Raw genomic sequence first — 16,472 nt, forward strand, 5'->3', positions numbered from 1 at the left:
AAAAATATTTTTCATATATCATTGGCAGACTAGATGGACAAATGGCAACAAGTAGCGACAAGGGTTTAATACAGTGTGTGTGTGAGTGTGATTTCGCACGCTTTACAACTAATCACTTGAAAGAATATAAAGTAACTTTAAGTAGAACGTTTAAGAAAGTTCACTGTTGTTACAGCGCGCTGTGGTATTTTCGTCTTGATAAAGGATTCTCCCAGTCTCGCTTTCACCCCGCGTTATCAGTGACGAAAGACCGGAACTTCTCAACGTAATCGCTCTCGTAGGGTCGAATTGATCACGGCTGCCTCTAACCCTAAAGGTTCCGTAGGGCTTAAGTCTTCCACAAAATATGCAGATGGCAATGGCAGCTAGGAATAAACCGCACTGGCCGGCGGCATCTCATCGTTAGTTAATTCTGATAGTACAAGCTTAAAGCTAATACATATATTTTCGCGCTAATGGGTAGCTGCTCCGATTCCTTTACTGGTACATTGAGTTTAACAAACACCTATGCTTCCCTCATATAATCGTGCAATTCAATGACATTTTTTAATAGTCCACCAGCATAAAAAAACAGATGATTCTTAATCTGTCTTTTTAGGCATAGTAATACGCTTGCTTCATTGAAATCTTTTTCAGGATGAGAAAGAAGTCAATTCGTGTAAATGTTCAAGCAGACGACATCGTTTCACGACTAAATCAAACAACGAATTAGCTACTCTGTGGCTCTGAATGTTTTTTTTTTTTTTTTTTTTGCAGCATTAAAACATATGTCTATCTGAATAAGATTACCCTATTAGAGAGTTTACATGCACCCTGCCATCGTATGTACGTTCCCTTATTTTACTCGTATATCCATATCGTATATTCCAGATAGGCGATATGGAGATAGATAAGGCGAGATGGGGTTTTTTCAAGTCGAATACTCTTCGGGTATCTAGAAGTATCTAGTAGTATACAAGTTACAACTATGTGAAATGTCGAGCGGACATTGTAAATATTAATGTAACGTTTTCAATTTGACTGATGATGCTTATTGATACGATGAACCAACTTAGATAAATTCGCGGCAAGTTACAAAAGCGTTTGTTTGTTTGTTTGTTTGTTGTTTCGTTATTTTGCTAACCGGCCATTTACTAACGAAACGCTGTACGACAGCAATGAACCAGAACACGAACTCGTAGGGGTATTTCTCAGACTAGTCAACCCGTCGTATTGGGAGCCATTCGAATAGCTCGTTTCGAAACAAATACAGAGACTTGACCTCCTTTGATAAATACCGTTATTATTGATCGTCATGTTTCATATCTATATGAGTTTTCTAAGGAGTTTGTTGAAGTTAAGGAACGGTTTGTTTTTTTCTACTGTGAAACAACTGTAATAATCATCGTGAAGTAATAGCTAGCATAATATCCAATAGAAATGCTTCTATTGCTTGCCATAACAATACGTTTTGATGTCACCCAGTTCTTTTGTCTGGTTTCTAATAGACCGTTTTGGTTGAGTAGGACGAGTTGTCGAGCAGTCATCTCTCGGCTAAACGGCCTAAACAATCGAGTCGCCTAACTTACTTTCAAAGTTCCTCTATATCATATTTATATATTGAAAAAACATGGTAAAATACGTTATGAAAGTACAAACGGAACGATTAACAAAACCTTGGATACAAGGTCATTTATGCAGAATATTTAAATTAATAGGGCAGGTGCAAGATATAGTATCGTTACTAATACGAGGAAATTGATGTTTACCAATAATAGATGGCCGAAGTTATACACATAGTTTTCGAGAGAATCCAAAAACGATATTACGTCGTCCTATTAATGTATATTTGCTATTGTTGTTTGACGGGACGTAATTTTCAATTGGTGCCAGAAATTGCTTCATTTCTCTGAAGGCAAAGCTGGCCATAGCAAACAGCGTGCCGTGTCCCACGCGGCTGTTGGTACTGAAATTCACCGTGCGACATATATACTGTACAGGGTATACGATTAGGAGGAAAGCAAACAACAAAGGTCAGACGCAATAAGAGAATGTACACGGTCGGACTTGCTGCAGGCATCCATAAAACCGGTATACTTGTTGGTAATCTGTTGTTGTTTTTCCACTGTTACAGGCGCTTTTTTTTCTAAGTTTTTCGTCTTGTCGTTATTCCGAGAATCGAATCATTGTCGTTGTCGTGATGACCTGAGACGGGCTTAGGCTGTTAACCAATCATCATCATCGCCGTCAACACAATCATACGCGCCACTAGCAGCACCTGTAGTGTCCTGCCGGCATCGTTGCCGCTAGCTCGCCGACCGGCCTTCCTTCCTTCCGCACACGCATCGTACTCACTGTTCGAGGCGAGATTGTCCTTAAGCGTCGGATTCTTGATTTGAACATGACATTGACCGGCTCCTCTCGGTGACGAGAGAATTAGTTGGTTAGGCCATGCGTGGACGCCGTGTTGGCTTTGACCGCGAGAGGTGCGCGTTACTATTGCGGGTACAACTTGTGCTGAATGAATGTTTTGACGTTCACCTTCGGAACGACGTCAGCGTTGCATTGTGTTTACCGAGACTACAAAAGCAAAGAGTGCTAGTATACTGTATGGTTTCGGCTGGCTCACGGCCAACGTTGCGTAAATGTCACAACGTGGAAAAAACTGGAACGGTTCCTTCTAATTTTGTCGATCTATTCATCTGTCCACTTTATACAATATGTTATTGCTCTGTAGAGGAGTGCAGACAGCTACTGCTGCCTTTGCTTTAGTTAGCTCTCGAACGAGCCCAGAACTGCAGGAGAAACGGCTGACAGATCAATTTGTTTGCCTGACTGTTCACGATACGACTTTTATGTCAGTTGTTATTGTTGCTGTTATTGTTGTTGTTGTTGTTGTTGTTGTTGTATCGGTCACCAATCTTGTGTGCCATCGCCTTTCGCTAGCTTTCTCGTTTGCTCAATGTTGACGATAACGCAGACCATCTGCGACAGTTCTTACCGTTCACGACGATGACAACGCCACCGTGAGCCACATTGATAACGCCACCAATAGCTGCCATGAAAGGACGACCGCGATTTTTGTTTGAAGAGCACCGAACACCCGTAAGTATCGACACGAACGCCACGTCAAGCGGTTTGACGTAGAAAAGTCACACGTCAAAAGAAAACTCTGGAGAAGTGACCGTGTGAGGAAGGCTATACAAGCTGCGAAAAAAGTTTTTTTTTTTTTTCGTTACTCGTTTGGGTCGTTTCGTTGTTGACTTCACTGATCGTTACTCGTGCTGCTAGCAGTGTAAATTGTCTGTATAGATGAATCTCTTTAGATGGCGGAAACAACGTAAGCGGCACGTTGCTGCACGACGTCCTGACGCTTTTGAGCAAATATCGGTATTTCATCTATAAAGCCGATGCAGACACAGTTTTGTTTCCTACACCTATCTACAAATCCTTCTTCACCTGTAGAGCGCTTTTGTCTGCATACCCGAATTGCAAATCAATCCACTGGAGTCCTCCGTTCATCGTCCTACCAATAACAGTTAAAGTGCTGTAAAAGAGTAACAGAACGCCTTTTCCATAAAATGGATAAGCAAATGGCCATAATAAGAAGGTCGTTCAGCTTAAGTAAGATAATTTACAGAGTTTTATTTATGGGGCTGAGTTCTAGCTGCATTTGCGTTGTGCAAAATCGAAACTTTAGACCGTTTCCGTCTCGTGCCCTAGCAGCAGGCAGCTTTAGACGACAACTGCCGAACACAACTACTGTTCAATGAATGAATGAATGAATGAAATAACGAGAAAGAGAAGAGCGGCGTGTCGAATGTTTTTAAATGGTGTGGAATGGTGAGGTGCAAAACTGAAGTACATCGATTACGATGACAATATGTCGGTCATACCGACCACCCACTTCTACACCATTATCACTGCCATCAATAGGACGCCGCAGAAACACAAAGGGGACAAGTAGTCGCATTGTGACGGTAACAACCCAACACCCCTAATTCATTTCTCGGCATACACAGCCGGAAGAATCAATAGATACATCTTCTTCAACGACGCTCGGGATCTGTTGGCCCATTTTTTGCATTCTTTTCTGCGAATAGAGAGCTGCTACCAAAAAAAGCTCGAAGTGGATCCCTTGTTTCATCTCAAACAAGTTGAGTTCTTATGAGAAAATTCAAGTCTGTTGCTTCCTAGCTCGCTAATCAGCCATGAAACTAAACTGTCGCTCTAACTGATTGATTGTTCCCTCGTTACCTCAGTCTCAACGTAACTTTAAACCTGCGTCGTTCGTGAAAGCATAGCTATGGCCAATCAGCTGGTGAGCTATGCAGTACTTAACCAGCCTAGTACTCACATAACGATCTGGCTTACGAAAAGTCCAATCTAACACTTGACGTCAAAATTGAAATAGAACTACATTTATTCGAAAATTCTTAAAGGCATGGTGCCTATTTCCTGCTAGCTAGATAACCAGAGAATACTAACCTGAATGGCTTTGATAACTATTATTGTGAACATCACGCATATATACACCATATGTAATCCATTGTGTGGAATAAAGATCTTCAATGTTCTTATTGTGTCTATGTAAATAATATCGTTATAATAATTACAGCCTTTTTGTTATGAAATAACTGCGTCTACAAAGCCAGCAATACCCGCACTACGCTGGTAATACACTGCGACTTAAGGACACTGGATTATGATCTTTTTTCCGTGACTGCCAGGACTCATCTACCTCCAAGACACACGTCGTCAACCTCGGACGAATCTCTACCTAGACAAGATCGTCGAACTGATCTTTTAGATCTGGCAAATACAAGTTGATCTATTGGACAAATAGGCTCTTAACGAAGTATAATTTTTCCAGTGAAAGTGTCAAGACCATTTAGGACAGATTACGGAGTGGCCTCGAAACAACCTGTGACGATGTTACGATGTCTTAAAGATAAAGTTGACAGTTAGTGCCGCTTCCGAACTGAAGAGCGCCTAGGGCAATCAACGCAACTATTACCATCATACGTTTTTGTAGCACTTTCAGCTTCACTTGAAAATAAGGAACTACTAAGATGACGCTTGACCACTGTAAGACGTAGTAGACCCTAGACCATGTTCTATTCGGCCCTTTTCTGGAAAACTGATAATTACATATGGTATCATTTATCTATGTAGATGATTTGTTCACAACTCACTGTCACAGAATGGCGCAAACTATATATCGTTAATTCATTCTGTAATACAATCCTCGTGAGGCAAAACAACCCGAACAGAGGCAAAATATATGTTCCTATATACAGACCCAAAGTACGGTGCTTACGTTGAAGCTTTTTCTAATGCTTTGTTTTTGATCTTGCATGTTAGTAAAAACATGTTTCAATACACTCAAACGCTATTGCCGGTTCAATGTCCATCCACCTAGTACTATTCATAGCAAGTGAAGCTTCACTTTGAAACCTAAACTATTCGGTACTTATCTTCAATTTGTTCTTCTTGAATTTGCAAATAACTATTTAATAGTACCTTGATGTTAAGCGATATCAATAGGTACAAACTCGTTTAAGTATTGCGTGAATGCGCTATGTATAAAAAATTTCAGTCGAACTTAATTTCGAACTGTCAGCAAATAAATTGCGAAACTTCATTGGGTCATTTTGATGAATTTTTGTGCTACTTATACCTAAAACCTGTTAAGGATTTATGGGTTTACCCATGAGTACCTTCCTCTGGTTTTTCAAAATTCACATAAACACCGGCAATAACCGAGGCAGTCAATTTTGAAAAAAAAAAAAACAGAAAAGCGATGTTGTTGACTCTAGCGGAAACCTATTTAGCGCAAAGAGGTTAGATAATAGCCTATTCCTGCACAAACTGTAAAAACGACGTATCATTCTCCACTGCGGAGGATCATCATTGGAGGACGGATGGGGTGTTCAGTTCCTTGGCAAAACGCCCGTTCGTTACAACAAACGACCCATTAAAGCCGCCCCAATTTAAGTGCCAAACACTATATATTATTTGTAGACATTTAAGAAGTACGTCTTTAGTCGTACAACGTTAGCACGTAAAGCATGCATGACAGTCGCATTATTGCACGCCCATTTCCAAAGTATCATTTTGAATATGTTCAACGATTTGGATAGGTATTGAGCGGATCACCTTTTCAACTACTACACATTCAGTAAACGAACCACGTTCAGGAGTTTCCCCTGGCACCGTTATTATATTTCGTGCAAGTTCGTAACGTGTTTATAAGCAGAAAAAACACCATACTGTTTATAGTGAAGGTGTTTCATACTGCGGCGTATGGTGAACGACTGAGCGTACTAAGCTAATTTAGAAACTGTCAAATGGCTAAGCAACAACAGGAAGCAACCAGACTTTTCAATAAATAGCCCCACTTTTCTTCCTATACACGAAGTATATATATATATATATATATGCGTTCACTTTATCCTGCGCCGACGTCGTCGTCAAAATAGTTCACACAACATATGGGATAAGTTATCTCTAATAATAGTTTCGAGTAGCTGTGTTTATAGATACACAAAGTTAAAGATAATTATCTTTGGTCGCATTAATTTTTCCGTAAGTGTTATCTCTGTAACTCTTGTCCCATTGACATGTGCTGCTACAAACCTATTCTTTTAACGTTTTCCAATTAGTCTCGGTTGCACTCGAACGGCGGAGCATCTACATTGCAGTGAGTAGAACAGATACGGTAAATGTATATCGGGTTCCTGTAGATCCAAGGATGTAACTAATCACTTTTTGTTCATTATACTGTAACACGTCCGTTATTTATTCTGAACGTGTTGAAACTGTACAATGTTTGACAGAAGATTAAAGGATTATACGCGGGGCTATAATGGGTTATAATAACCAGGTCTAAGGAGAGCGCATTTGTCGGTTCAATTCTTATAAATTATCAATAAAAATCATTCGAAGCAATTTATCACTGTCGAGTTCATAAATGGCCTTTAGACTATTAAGTAATACATATATTTTAGTAAACAGTCGCGCAGGCTTCCAAATATTTATGTGCACATTAATCCTGACCTTGAACACTCGGTTCTCGAAATGGATTTTAAGGCTCTGCAAATAGCATATAACGCACAATTTAAGATCAGCATTCTAGCCTATTAGATCCACATAAAATCCGAAATCTCTCGAGGAGTTTATCTTAAAAAAACTTTTTGGCTATTAAAAAAAGGCTATTTGTATTGTCACCGTTGACATCAAGATCTGAATCGTAACTCAACTCAAATTAACAAGCTTCTCTTTCTTCATCAAGCTTGACAAAGCTTCAAGCTTATCTTAAGGTATTCTATAATACTCCGCTCGCGCTCTTTGTTCTGAGGCTCTATGCCATGCGTATGTCCGTCTAGTAAATGTAGACACAAAATTAAACGAGCCATATATTTCCCAGCTAAAATCACGTTTTGCCAGAATTGTATAATTTCATCGTTTATCTATACATAAAATTTTAGTAGATGTCATCTTCCCTGTGCCTCATTCTACCTGTGCTGTGTATGAACGTACATGAACTTTTTGATTCGTCAGAATAGTGCAGCAGAGCACCATAATAATTCTGTCCTCGTGCGTCGTTAATGAGTACTGCTGTTAGTAGTTAGAGGCGATGTTAAAAGGTTTGGCATGCTTAAAAGCAACGCACTTCTCTACAGTTGCCGTCTATGTTTAAGATCTAACCTCGAGACTTTGTCTTTGTTCTGCCTCTTGCGTTCTGCCTTAGTCTCAAGGCCAACTAAAGCTATATAAAGTTATAGCGGAACACTCAGAAATTGTCCACGGCCTGACAAGAAGGCTCAGTCTCCACAAAGAAATACTCTGCATGACGGCAAGGGACCGCCAAGTACCATTTGCCAGACCGTAAGGTCTTTTCGTGGGGCAATGACATGAAGAAAGCCATCTTCACTAGCACCAAGCTAGCTAGTAAGTAGCGCGGACTAACGGCAAGCGATGAGCACCCCCCGAGGGCAAGGGAACGAGGCAAGTAAAGATAGGTGGTGTCGCCATTTCGACTCAGCTCCGGCAGTTGCCTTTACGGAGTTCACTAACGAGCAACCAGGATGAGGGGATGCTGATAGTGTGTGTCCTTCGCCCGCTAGCGTCGTTGTCATCGACGCTGACAGCAGCGTAGGCAGGTACAAACGTCTACCATATGCCATTGAAGAAGCAATCTGAGTAGCCCGTGGCATAAGTGAGAGCACGACCCACGCACAGTATAATGGCATAGACACCAGGCAGACAAATAGGAGGGCCACAAACAGATGGAAGAACAGAGATCTGCGAGAGGTACAGTAGACTCTTCCATTAATGCTATATGATTGTTTCGTACAATAACAAGTGTACATAATTAAGAGGCTGTTTCATTTTAATTGTTATCCCCATCGTATAATTATAAGTAGAATATTCAAGGACACAGGGAAAGCAGGATCATCTTTGCGGATCCACTACAATGGGTCATCTAAAGCTTATTTTGTCTATGACGTATAGCACTATTTCTTGTAAACGAGTTATATACAGAACGTCCTTAAAGATAACAGGAGAATACGAGTACAATTGGGTACCCAGAATTGTGTGCAAGCTTATTTTTAATAGAGTTCTCTCTGTGGAAAGTGCGATAAACCCACTGTGGCATTCCTGAATATGTGTAGCGGCACAGTTACCTGTAAAGTCGCTGAGTTTTACATGTTTTTTTTGTGGCATTATCTTAAGTCAAATTTGTGGCCAGTCAGTAGCCATCTAGGAAGCCGAAAAACCCATAAAATATGACATCAAAGTTCGTTGTGTTGATTTTATGATTCAGGTACGACGTTTGGCGGACTGTAACTCATTCATTCGAGCTAAGTACATTTTACCTTGTTCTGGAAAGCTTTTATCTATATCGTCGATACGCGTTTCCTCTATAAGAGTCAAAAGCCAAATGAGCTCAGTCATGCTTATTCAAATCTTGGTTAACGTGTGCACATTCGGCTCGTTACGTGCCATGAAATAGTTCATCCTATACACTGAATTCACGAACGCTATTTCCTGTGAAAAAGGCTTTGCTATATTTGCATTACTTAGTTAAGGCTAAAACATTTTACCGCCTTTGCTTCGCATACAAATGCCGCGTGGTTTAAGTGTATCTATTTCTCCACTAGAGTGCGCTGCTAGACCAAGCTGCACCACAAGGCAAATGTTTATACAGAAGCTTCTCATTTTAACATTATAATGGGCTTTTAGTAGCTCCCTGATATCCCAAAAACCTTTTAACCAATATAAAATTACAGGATCCAGAGGCAGACGGCTGCTCAACGATTGCACGTCTGAATCTTTGGGTAGCCATGTGTGCACTGGCTGTAACACGGTTTTGTCCGTTTCGTTAAAAGTGTGCTCAGGGTATTTTTAGTAAGACCTGGAATTTTTGTATAAACTTGAACACTAGAGAAGTACATGACTTTATGACGATTGTAAGCCATGTGTCGTTTACTACGACGCCATTTCGAAATGGTGCTATCTCATCATGGAGACCTTCGTAGCCTTATTGGCCGATCATGTGCAGCGAGGCCATCACAAAGGTTGCTTTTACAGCAACTGTATTTTTCCTGTTCTCATTGTGCCCGTAGGCATGTATCTGTAATAGCTGATCCATTCGGCTGACTGTTTCTTTACAGTCTGTTTAATGTCACTTTGATGTATGCCCCATCTATGATTGAACAGGCCATCACTACTATACAGTTCAGTTAGCCGCGTCTCAAGTTGACCACCACAGGCTTCTCGGGGCAAACTCTGCGTTCGATGTAAAATCAATCAATCAATCAATCAATCAGTGGCAAAATGATTGCTGTAGTCCCTGGAATGGTATAATGAATCGAGTTTTAAATAGCATTTGACTGGTTATGGAACCACTCGACTAATCTTCGAAATGAATGGAACATGTTTACTTTGAAGCTTGATAATGGTGTCAGCAAACGCTTTTCTTAACCAGCAGGTTCTAACTGCCTTCAAGTGGCTGACCCCCATCCTAGGTACAACATTGAAGTTTTCATAACACTGACCTTGCTCGAACGATGGCCTTTCTTCTTTCGACTTCTTCAACTAACCGAATTTTCTCGGCTTCAGTAAAGTGGCACGCGGTGCCAGGCCTAGATGCGAAACCGTGCATGCCTGAAAGATCGGAGAACATAAAAAGAACTTATTTAAAAATTTTGTTCTACTGTTGTTATTCTTACTGAAATGATCACCTAAAGTTAGATGCGCACATATCTCGACTGGTTATTGAATAAGAAATTTTAGAACGTGTCCAGCGTGTGTCTCCTCGTTATACAAGATCACTTCGGTTGTCATCTGGGTCTCTCATCTCCGTTTTTTAGAAATGCTACTCCGTATTCTGCTATTAACAATACGATTGGTACGGATATAAATACCTTTAAGCTTCTTGGGAACGGTTTTCCACATGATGAATGTGATAAACCGCTTACCTTTTTAGTTCTTCAGAGCCTGTATTTTTTTAAAGACAAAAACGAAAGACGAACTCGTAGTTCAATATGAGTTACTTAGCTGGAGAAGCTGGCAAGGATATAGCAGACAAGTATACCATATCCAGCTTTTTTTTTTCGAAGAGGCTGTACATTTCTTTTTAGGTTGTGTATGTAAAATCTCATATAGGATATTAGGATTAAGATATTGCAATATTTGTATGTGTGGCCTCGTGCAAAAGCTTATTCATTATTCAAGGTGCCTCAGGTTTTTTTTTAAGATCGTCATGATCTCTTAGTAGCTCAGTTTATACGCGTCCCTTTTAAAAGGAAATTGCTGAGCACTCTTATACTATATATGCGTCTCTTTCCGTCGAGATTGTTTAATTATATGAATAGTCTGATGAAATATAGTTTTTTTTACCACCGGATGAAATGGCCCGCTGGGTTGTACTCTTGTCAGTTACTAGCATGTCCGTGTGGCTACCCGATACGGAAGTAAAGAGTACATTGTACGAAGCAATTAGAATAAACTGAGATTGCTTAAACGGAGCAATTATCATGCAGCTAATTTACGACCGACATTTTTAATACAAGGTCCATGCATTTCAATATGACGAAATAAAGGTCCGACTCAGTGTGCTTTATGTGTGTCATATCATATATATATATATATATATATATATATATATATATACATAGACGTCTGAATGTTTTGTATAAAATTAGAAAAAAAAGCATCATCTGTCATATCTCAGTAAATGACTTACTTTCCTCCAGACATCCTTATTTTAGGATCTAGAATAAAGGCATATGATTAGGTTATAGGTGCTCTCTCAGACGCTTTGCCAGCGACAATGAGAATTATTGAGAATGTTTTAATGGGTCAAAATGATTCGAGATGTTTAATCCGCTTAATTCCTATGCCTCGAAGCCTTGACAGGTCGAGGCTAATTGACAAAGTTGTTTTCTTCTACGGCCTGCTAGAGGCCTGATAAAAATGATACGACTACCTTGATGCAGGATGTAAACGGGGCTCAATTAAACTGTCCACTGGTTTAATATTGTTACCGGAATCTATCTGCAGTTAAATATCACATGATTTCATTCAACTACAACAATTTTAGATTAGCGATAAAATATTTTTGAAAAAAAATCCACTAGCTTTTTTAATAAAAAAGAACTTACTAAGTTGTCCAGTTCTGTTAAAATCATGTTTTCGTATATTCTACAGAGTGCATTGTATGAGTTATTATGATCCCTTAAAGGTAACCTTAAAAAAAATAACGATGCTTCCTTTATGAAATTTCGTTTAGGCCCCATAATAACTAAATATTGAAGTAAGTGTGACTAGCGCATTTATCAGGCAACAGGTTTTTCCTTGTCTTCTGACCTTCAGATGTTACTTCGGCTGGACACAGAACGTGACATGCAGTAACACAGTTCGTTCATACTATACCAGATGCTTTTCCGGACATGGCCTAAAAAAGTGCGTCCGTCCGTCCGTCCTGTTCTATTTGATGCACCACGACAGCGTGCATGCTTTACCTAAAACAGGCAAGGACTCGCAAATACGAGCAGGCAGGACTGTGAGAGAAAACCTTTAATCCCAATATTCGTAGGCCTGGCAATGTTGTCCTGAGAATCGCCCTATATTTACCGTGGCCAGTATTTCGGTTAATAATACAGCTGAAAGCGGTTTATTCAATCCGAATTCAAATCTTTCTACTCGGGGAAGCGACGAAGCGGCCTAGATAGATAAGAGGGTATCGATCCAGCTAGAATATGCGTCATCAAAATGTATGCCGTTCTCTAAAGTTGTAACCGTACATGTGCCATGTGCTTTCATTGGTTCTTTACTGACGCAAGCGGTTTATTTGGCGTATGATAGGTATAAGCCAGCGGCTCCCCAGTTTCAGCGCTATAAGATTGTGTGCCAGTCTGCACGTGACGCTTGGTAATTTTCTAAGCTTATTAGGTTGTCATATTAATTTGGCGCGCACTTCAATTTGAAAGGGATAAACATCATTATACAGTACTCCTGGTACAAAATTGGAACAAGCTATACTATGAATTGCAAATTTATTACGAAGAAACTCTCGTTGAAAAGCTGCAGAACAAGCAAAAAGAGTTTATACAGAAGAAAGTAGCCAAGGAAATATTAGGTGCACGAGTGTGGCCTGCTCAAGCCAGTTATCTAGCTTATCAAGGAAGAGTTTCCAAAAGATGCTCTCCAGTAATTTTTCTATAAAACTAATGATTAAGGTCAATAAACAGCCTGATAGTTTATCGTCTTTACACCAAATAAGTAGAGTTCGCATGTTGGTCTTATTACCGTGGCAGCATTTGCCCTATCTTTCGAAAGCCACCCCCTTAAAATTCTGAAATATCGGAATATACGTAAAACCAGTAATAATAAGTTAGTTTCTTCAAATTAGTTAAGCATTCATTTTAGGCTGAAACTCTATTAGGTTTAATTGAATAGCTATACAATTAAAAGATTAAATTAACTCTATTGGATATAAGTGATCATATGCGAAAACATTTTGCTACCGATAAAAAAATCACTATAGTTTATAGAAAAAATCAAATTTGAGTACTTTTCGAACGCTTCTAATATTGACCTCTGTCAATTTTTTAATGTGCACTTTTGGTTGTTTATGATGTTATCTCTGAGATAATTTACAGTAATACCAAAAATACATTGCAAGGAATTGTGCCTGCGATTATATCGTCTTAGGGCGAAACGGTGGTGAGCGTCAACTAAGCTTGTTGTGTGACAATTTAATAGCGCGCCTTGAGGCTGAGACGGTTGACCTATGATTGATTAGATTGTGTTTTAGAAGCGCATAGTATATAGATATAAAGATCAACGAGTCCACTAAGGACCTGGCTAGGTGTATCCGACGGCGACATTTGTCACGTTGTTCTCCTGTAGGACACGCTTAAACGCGTCACGTAAAAAGCAAAAATTAGCGAGAAAAACCGTATCAAGAAAGGCAATACGAGACAAAAGGAAATTCCTTCTCCTACATATTATAAATAATGCGTGATTTGGGAATGCATGGGGAAAATAAACGCGAATATTAAAAGACAAACCTTTCTATTAAAGAGGCATTTGAGGTTGAAACTTTATTAATTCGCACTAATGAGCCTACTATTAGGTTTCAAACTTGCATTGCGTCTTAGTCTGCAGCACCCTCATAAAAAGGGAAGGTTGACTGACGTCTCTCCAAAATAACCAAACACGCGTATACTGTTATTTGTTCGGAAAGAGTCAGGAATTATATTTATTCGCCAAGAGTAAACTATGACACCCGCTGTTGTTTCAGCAACCCAATATTCGTCGTGGCTATTATTTTTGTTGGCGTTGTTTTTTGTTTTTATCAGAAAACATCGTCAAGCGTCGTGCTGATGTTGTTAAATCCACTTTTCTTGCGCCATTCGCTTGTAATGCGCTAGTGGCCGTAGTGGAAGTAGCAACAGTCGTCGTCGTCGTCGTCGTCGTCGTCGTCGTCGTCGTCGCCGCCGCCGCCGCCGCCGCCGCCGCTGCCGCCGTGTCGCTAGTAGTTGTAATAGTGTTGCATTTAAAGCCTTAGCGTTTTCACCGGGGGTCAATGCATTCTACTTCTTTTTTCTTTTCTCTGCTTTTTCGTCTTCTAACAAACAGACGAACTACACGAACCGATCATCATCATCATCATCATCACCATCGTCACTGCCATCGTCATGATGGTAATATCGGCGATAGAAGTCGCCGCACCATCGTCAGCGGCGGTCACTATTATGGGCATGCACATAATAATAATATAAAAAATATAATAATCCCTAGATCGATTATATATCGTCCGTTTTTCTCCTCTTATTTAGCCATGTCGCGGCGAACGCAATGGCCGGCGAAAAGTACACGACACGGGCGACCTGTACCCGCGTCTGTGTATCCAAGTATTATACATACGTACGTATGAGGATATACACACACAAATATATATATATATGGTGTCAACAAGAACAATAACAACAACAAACTAGATAGCACTCGTAGATTGTAGACTTTGTGTTCGAACTTTTTAGAGCCGCTATATAGATAGATAGTGGACCAACTCTTTCCTCGTGGAAATTATTCCCTCCTGTCTTACGCTTGTTGGCCAGATGATGCATAAAGAAGTCGACTTCCAGATTTTTGCTGAGCATTTCCTTCGGCTAAATCTACTTCATAAATGGTAAACCCGTTTGGTTCGTCTCACCGGCTAAAAACACGAATTAAAATTCTGAATATATCGGATCAAAGTCGGAGAAAACGAGTAGACTGACAGCATTGTTTAAACATGGCAAACAAATGAGTTCTACGTCATTAGGCAAACAAGTGAGACACAATCGGCACACGATCATTAACACTCCGCGGGAAAAAGATGTTCTGAGTTTTTTTCTTGGTGTGCCCACGTAAGCAGTAACGATCGCTTAGCGAGAGACTCTAACCGTTGGAAGGAGATGTTACTTAAACGTCTGATTTTGGCCTTGCGTTTTGTTTATATGGAAACCTCGGTAAAAGGTTTTCTATGAAGACCTAACTTGTCCCGTGAAAAAGGCTTTTATACCAGTAAAACAGGATGCGTAATGTGGTTGGCTTTAACTTTAAAATAACATATTTTTATTTGAACAGTATAGAATACGAGTGTTTCATCATATTTTGCAAGGACATCTCTTGACGGGTATGTCAGATGAAGAGAATAGTCTTCGTGGAAAAGACAGCTCTTTCCCAGAAAACTTAGCCCTTTTTTTATTAAAAAATAAAAACTTTTCCAAAAAACACTTTTATAGCCAGTCTATGTGCTACGTAAAAGTGTTTTGTCCGGGTTTCAGTCATAAGTTAGACTATTTTAATACCTACTGAGCACGTAAAACTAGTTCCTCTCTAGAGCAATATAACTACCTTAAAAGCGTTCCGCCATGTCTTTCGGTATAAGGTTCCCACTTTTCGTATGAAATTTCGTAGTTTTTTTACCATCATACAGCTACGACTTTTCATCTCAATGTGGTAGATCAGTATTCCTCTAATTTCATCTTCTGTTAACCACTAGGCCAGAGATTTAACGCACTCTGTCCTGTTTCAGGTAGGTCAGCGCGCCAGTTGCCGTCCTTTAAATCAACAACCAGATTATCAGTGGTCGACAAGTGATCCAACGCAAAAGCACCAGCCTCATTCCCACTTATTCGTAGCATTACGTCGGCATGACCTGAACAGCTCCTGCTATTAAATTGTTTTGTTAACGTTCGTTTAAGAGATTTCTGCAATATGAGTCGCGCTTGCACCTAGTTAACTTGCGTAGACTTAAGTATATATTTCACTTGGTCGGTCTGCCCAATTTCAATTTCCTTGACCTTAACATATGGGAGTGCCACGTACTTGTAATCAAAGTGTGAGATTGAGTATCCCACGATGTTTTGAAATTGACCCCCATATCTTTTACAATACAAGGTACGGCAAACATTATATATGTTGTTGCGTCAAATTTGCTTCGATCCATTGAAGGAAAGCGAATCCGTTAATCAATTACGTCAAAAGGCTGAACGCTTTGTGGTTGCCGGAAAGAGTTACGAATCCTCTAACGATATACTCCTGCTTAAAATCTTTCTTAGTCGCCAGACAGCCTTGTATCGTTTCTTTTCACATATTTGTCCTTTTTGCGCAACCTGTCGGAAGGTACTAGCAAACCTATGAGGGAAGAACTCATTGAAGACGGAAGGAGACTAACTCCTTTCGAAGATGCTTTTAATTTATCAACAGCCCGAAAGATACTTCTTTCTTTTCTTGTAGCTCTGCTGATTATAAGAGCAGCGGTAGAAATCCTTTGCAGGACAGCCAGAGAAATGCTATTAAAGGCCTTCCACGGTTAGTCATCGTTGCCGCTGCGGAAGCAAAATAACTGAAAGAAGTTCAGGTTGAGGCTAACGTTGCCTGGGTCTAGCTCCAGCGCCGGATACTAGAAACCGAAAGTGTGGGGTGAT

At 40.0% G+C, this 16,472-nt stretch overlaps 1 protein-coding gene and 1 long non-coding RNA gene across 7 annotated transcripts in view; one reads left to right on the plus strand and one right to left on the minus strand.

Moving 5' to 3' along the window:
* LOC111245036 (uncharacterized) overlaps positions 1-16,472 on the minus strand; it is a 70,311-nt gene that overhangs the window by 43,306 nt on the left and 10,533 nt on the right. The window contains exon 2 of one of the 3 annotated variants that reach the window (XM_022792775.2): positions 10,044-10,152. In XM_022792775.2, the coding sequence (XP_022648510.1) occupies positions 10,044-10,150 (107 nt within the window). In that variant the 5' untranslated portion in view covers positions 10,151-10,152. Of the gene's footprint in view, positions 1-4,467; positions 5,382-10,043; positions 10,172-16,472 lie in introns of those variants that run through there. The other 2 variants (XM_086979772.1, XM_086979773.1) reach the window with 2 other exon arrangements.
* On the plus strand, positions 402-16,457 carry LOC147757787 (uncharacterized). Of its 4 annotated transcripts, XR_015320771.1 has the most exons (5): positions 402-3,084; positions 7,733-8,295; positions 8,810-14,198; positions 14,334-14,421; positions 15,578-16,457. It is a non-coding gene; the product is annotated as an uncharacterized LOC147757787 (long non-coding RNA). The 4 variants fall into 4 exon arrangements; XR_015320770.1 differs by having other exon boundaries at positions 8,810-14,421; XR_015320772.1 differs by having other exon boundaries at positions 8,810-14,421; positions 15,582-16,457.

This window comes from Varroa destructor, unplaced genomic scaffold, assembly GCF_002443255.2.
Source record: "Varroa destructor unplaced genomic scaffold, Vdes_3.0 BEIS01000002.1, whole genome shotgun sequence".
Classification (NCBI taxonomy): Eukaryota; Metazoa; Arthropoda; class Arachnida; order Mesostigmata; family Varroidae; genus Varroa; species Varroa destructor.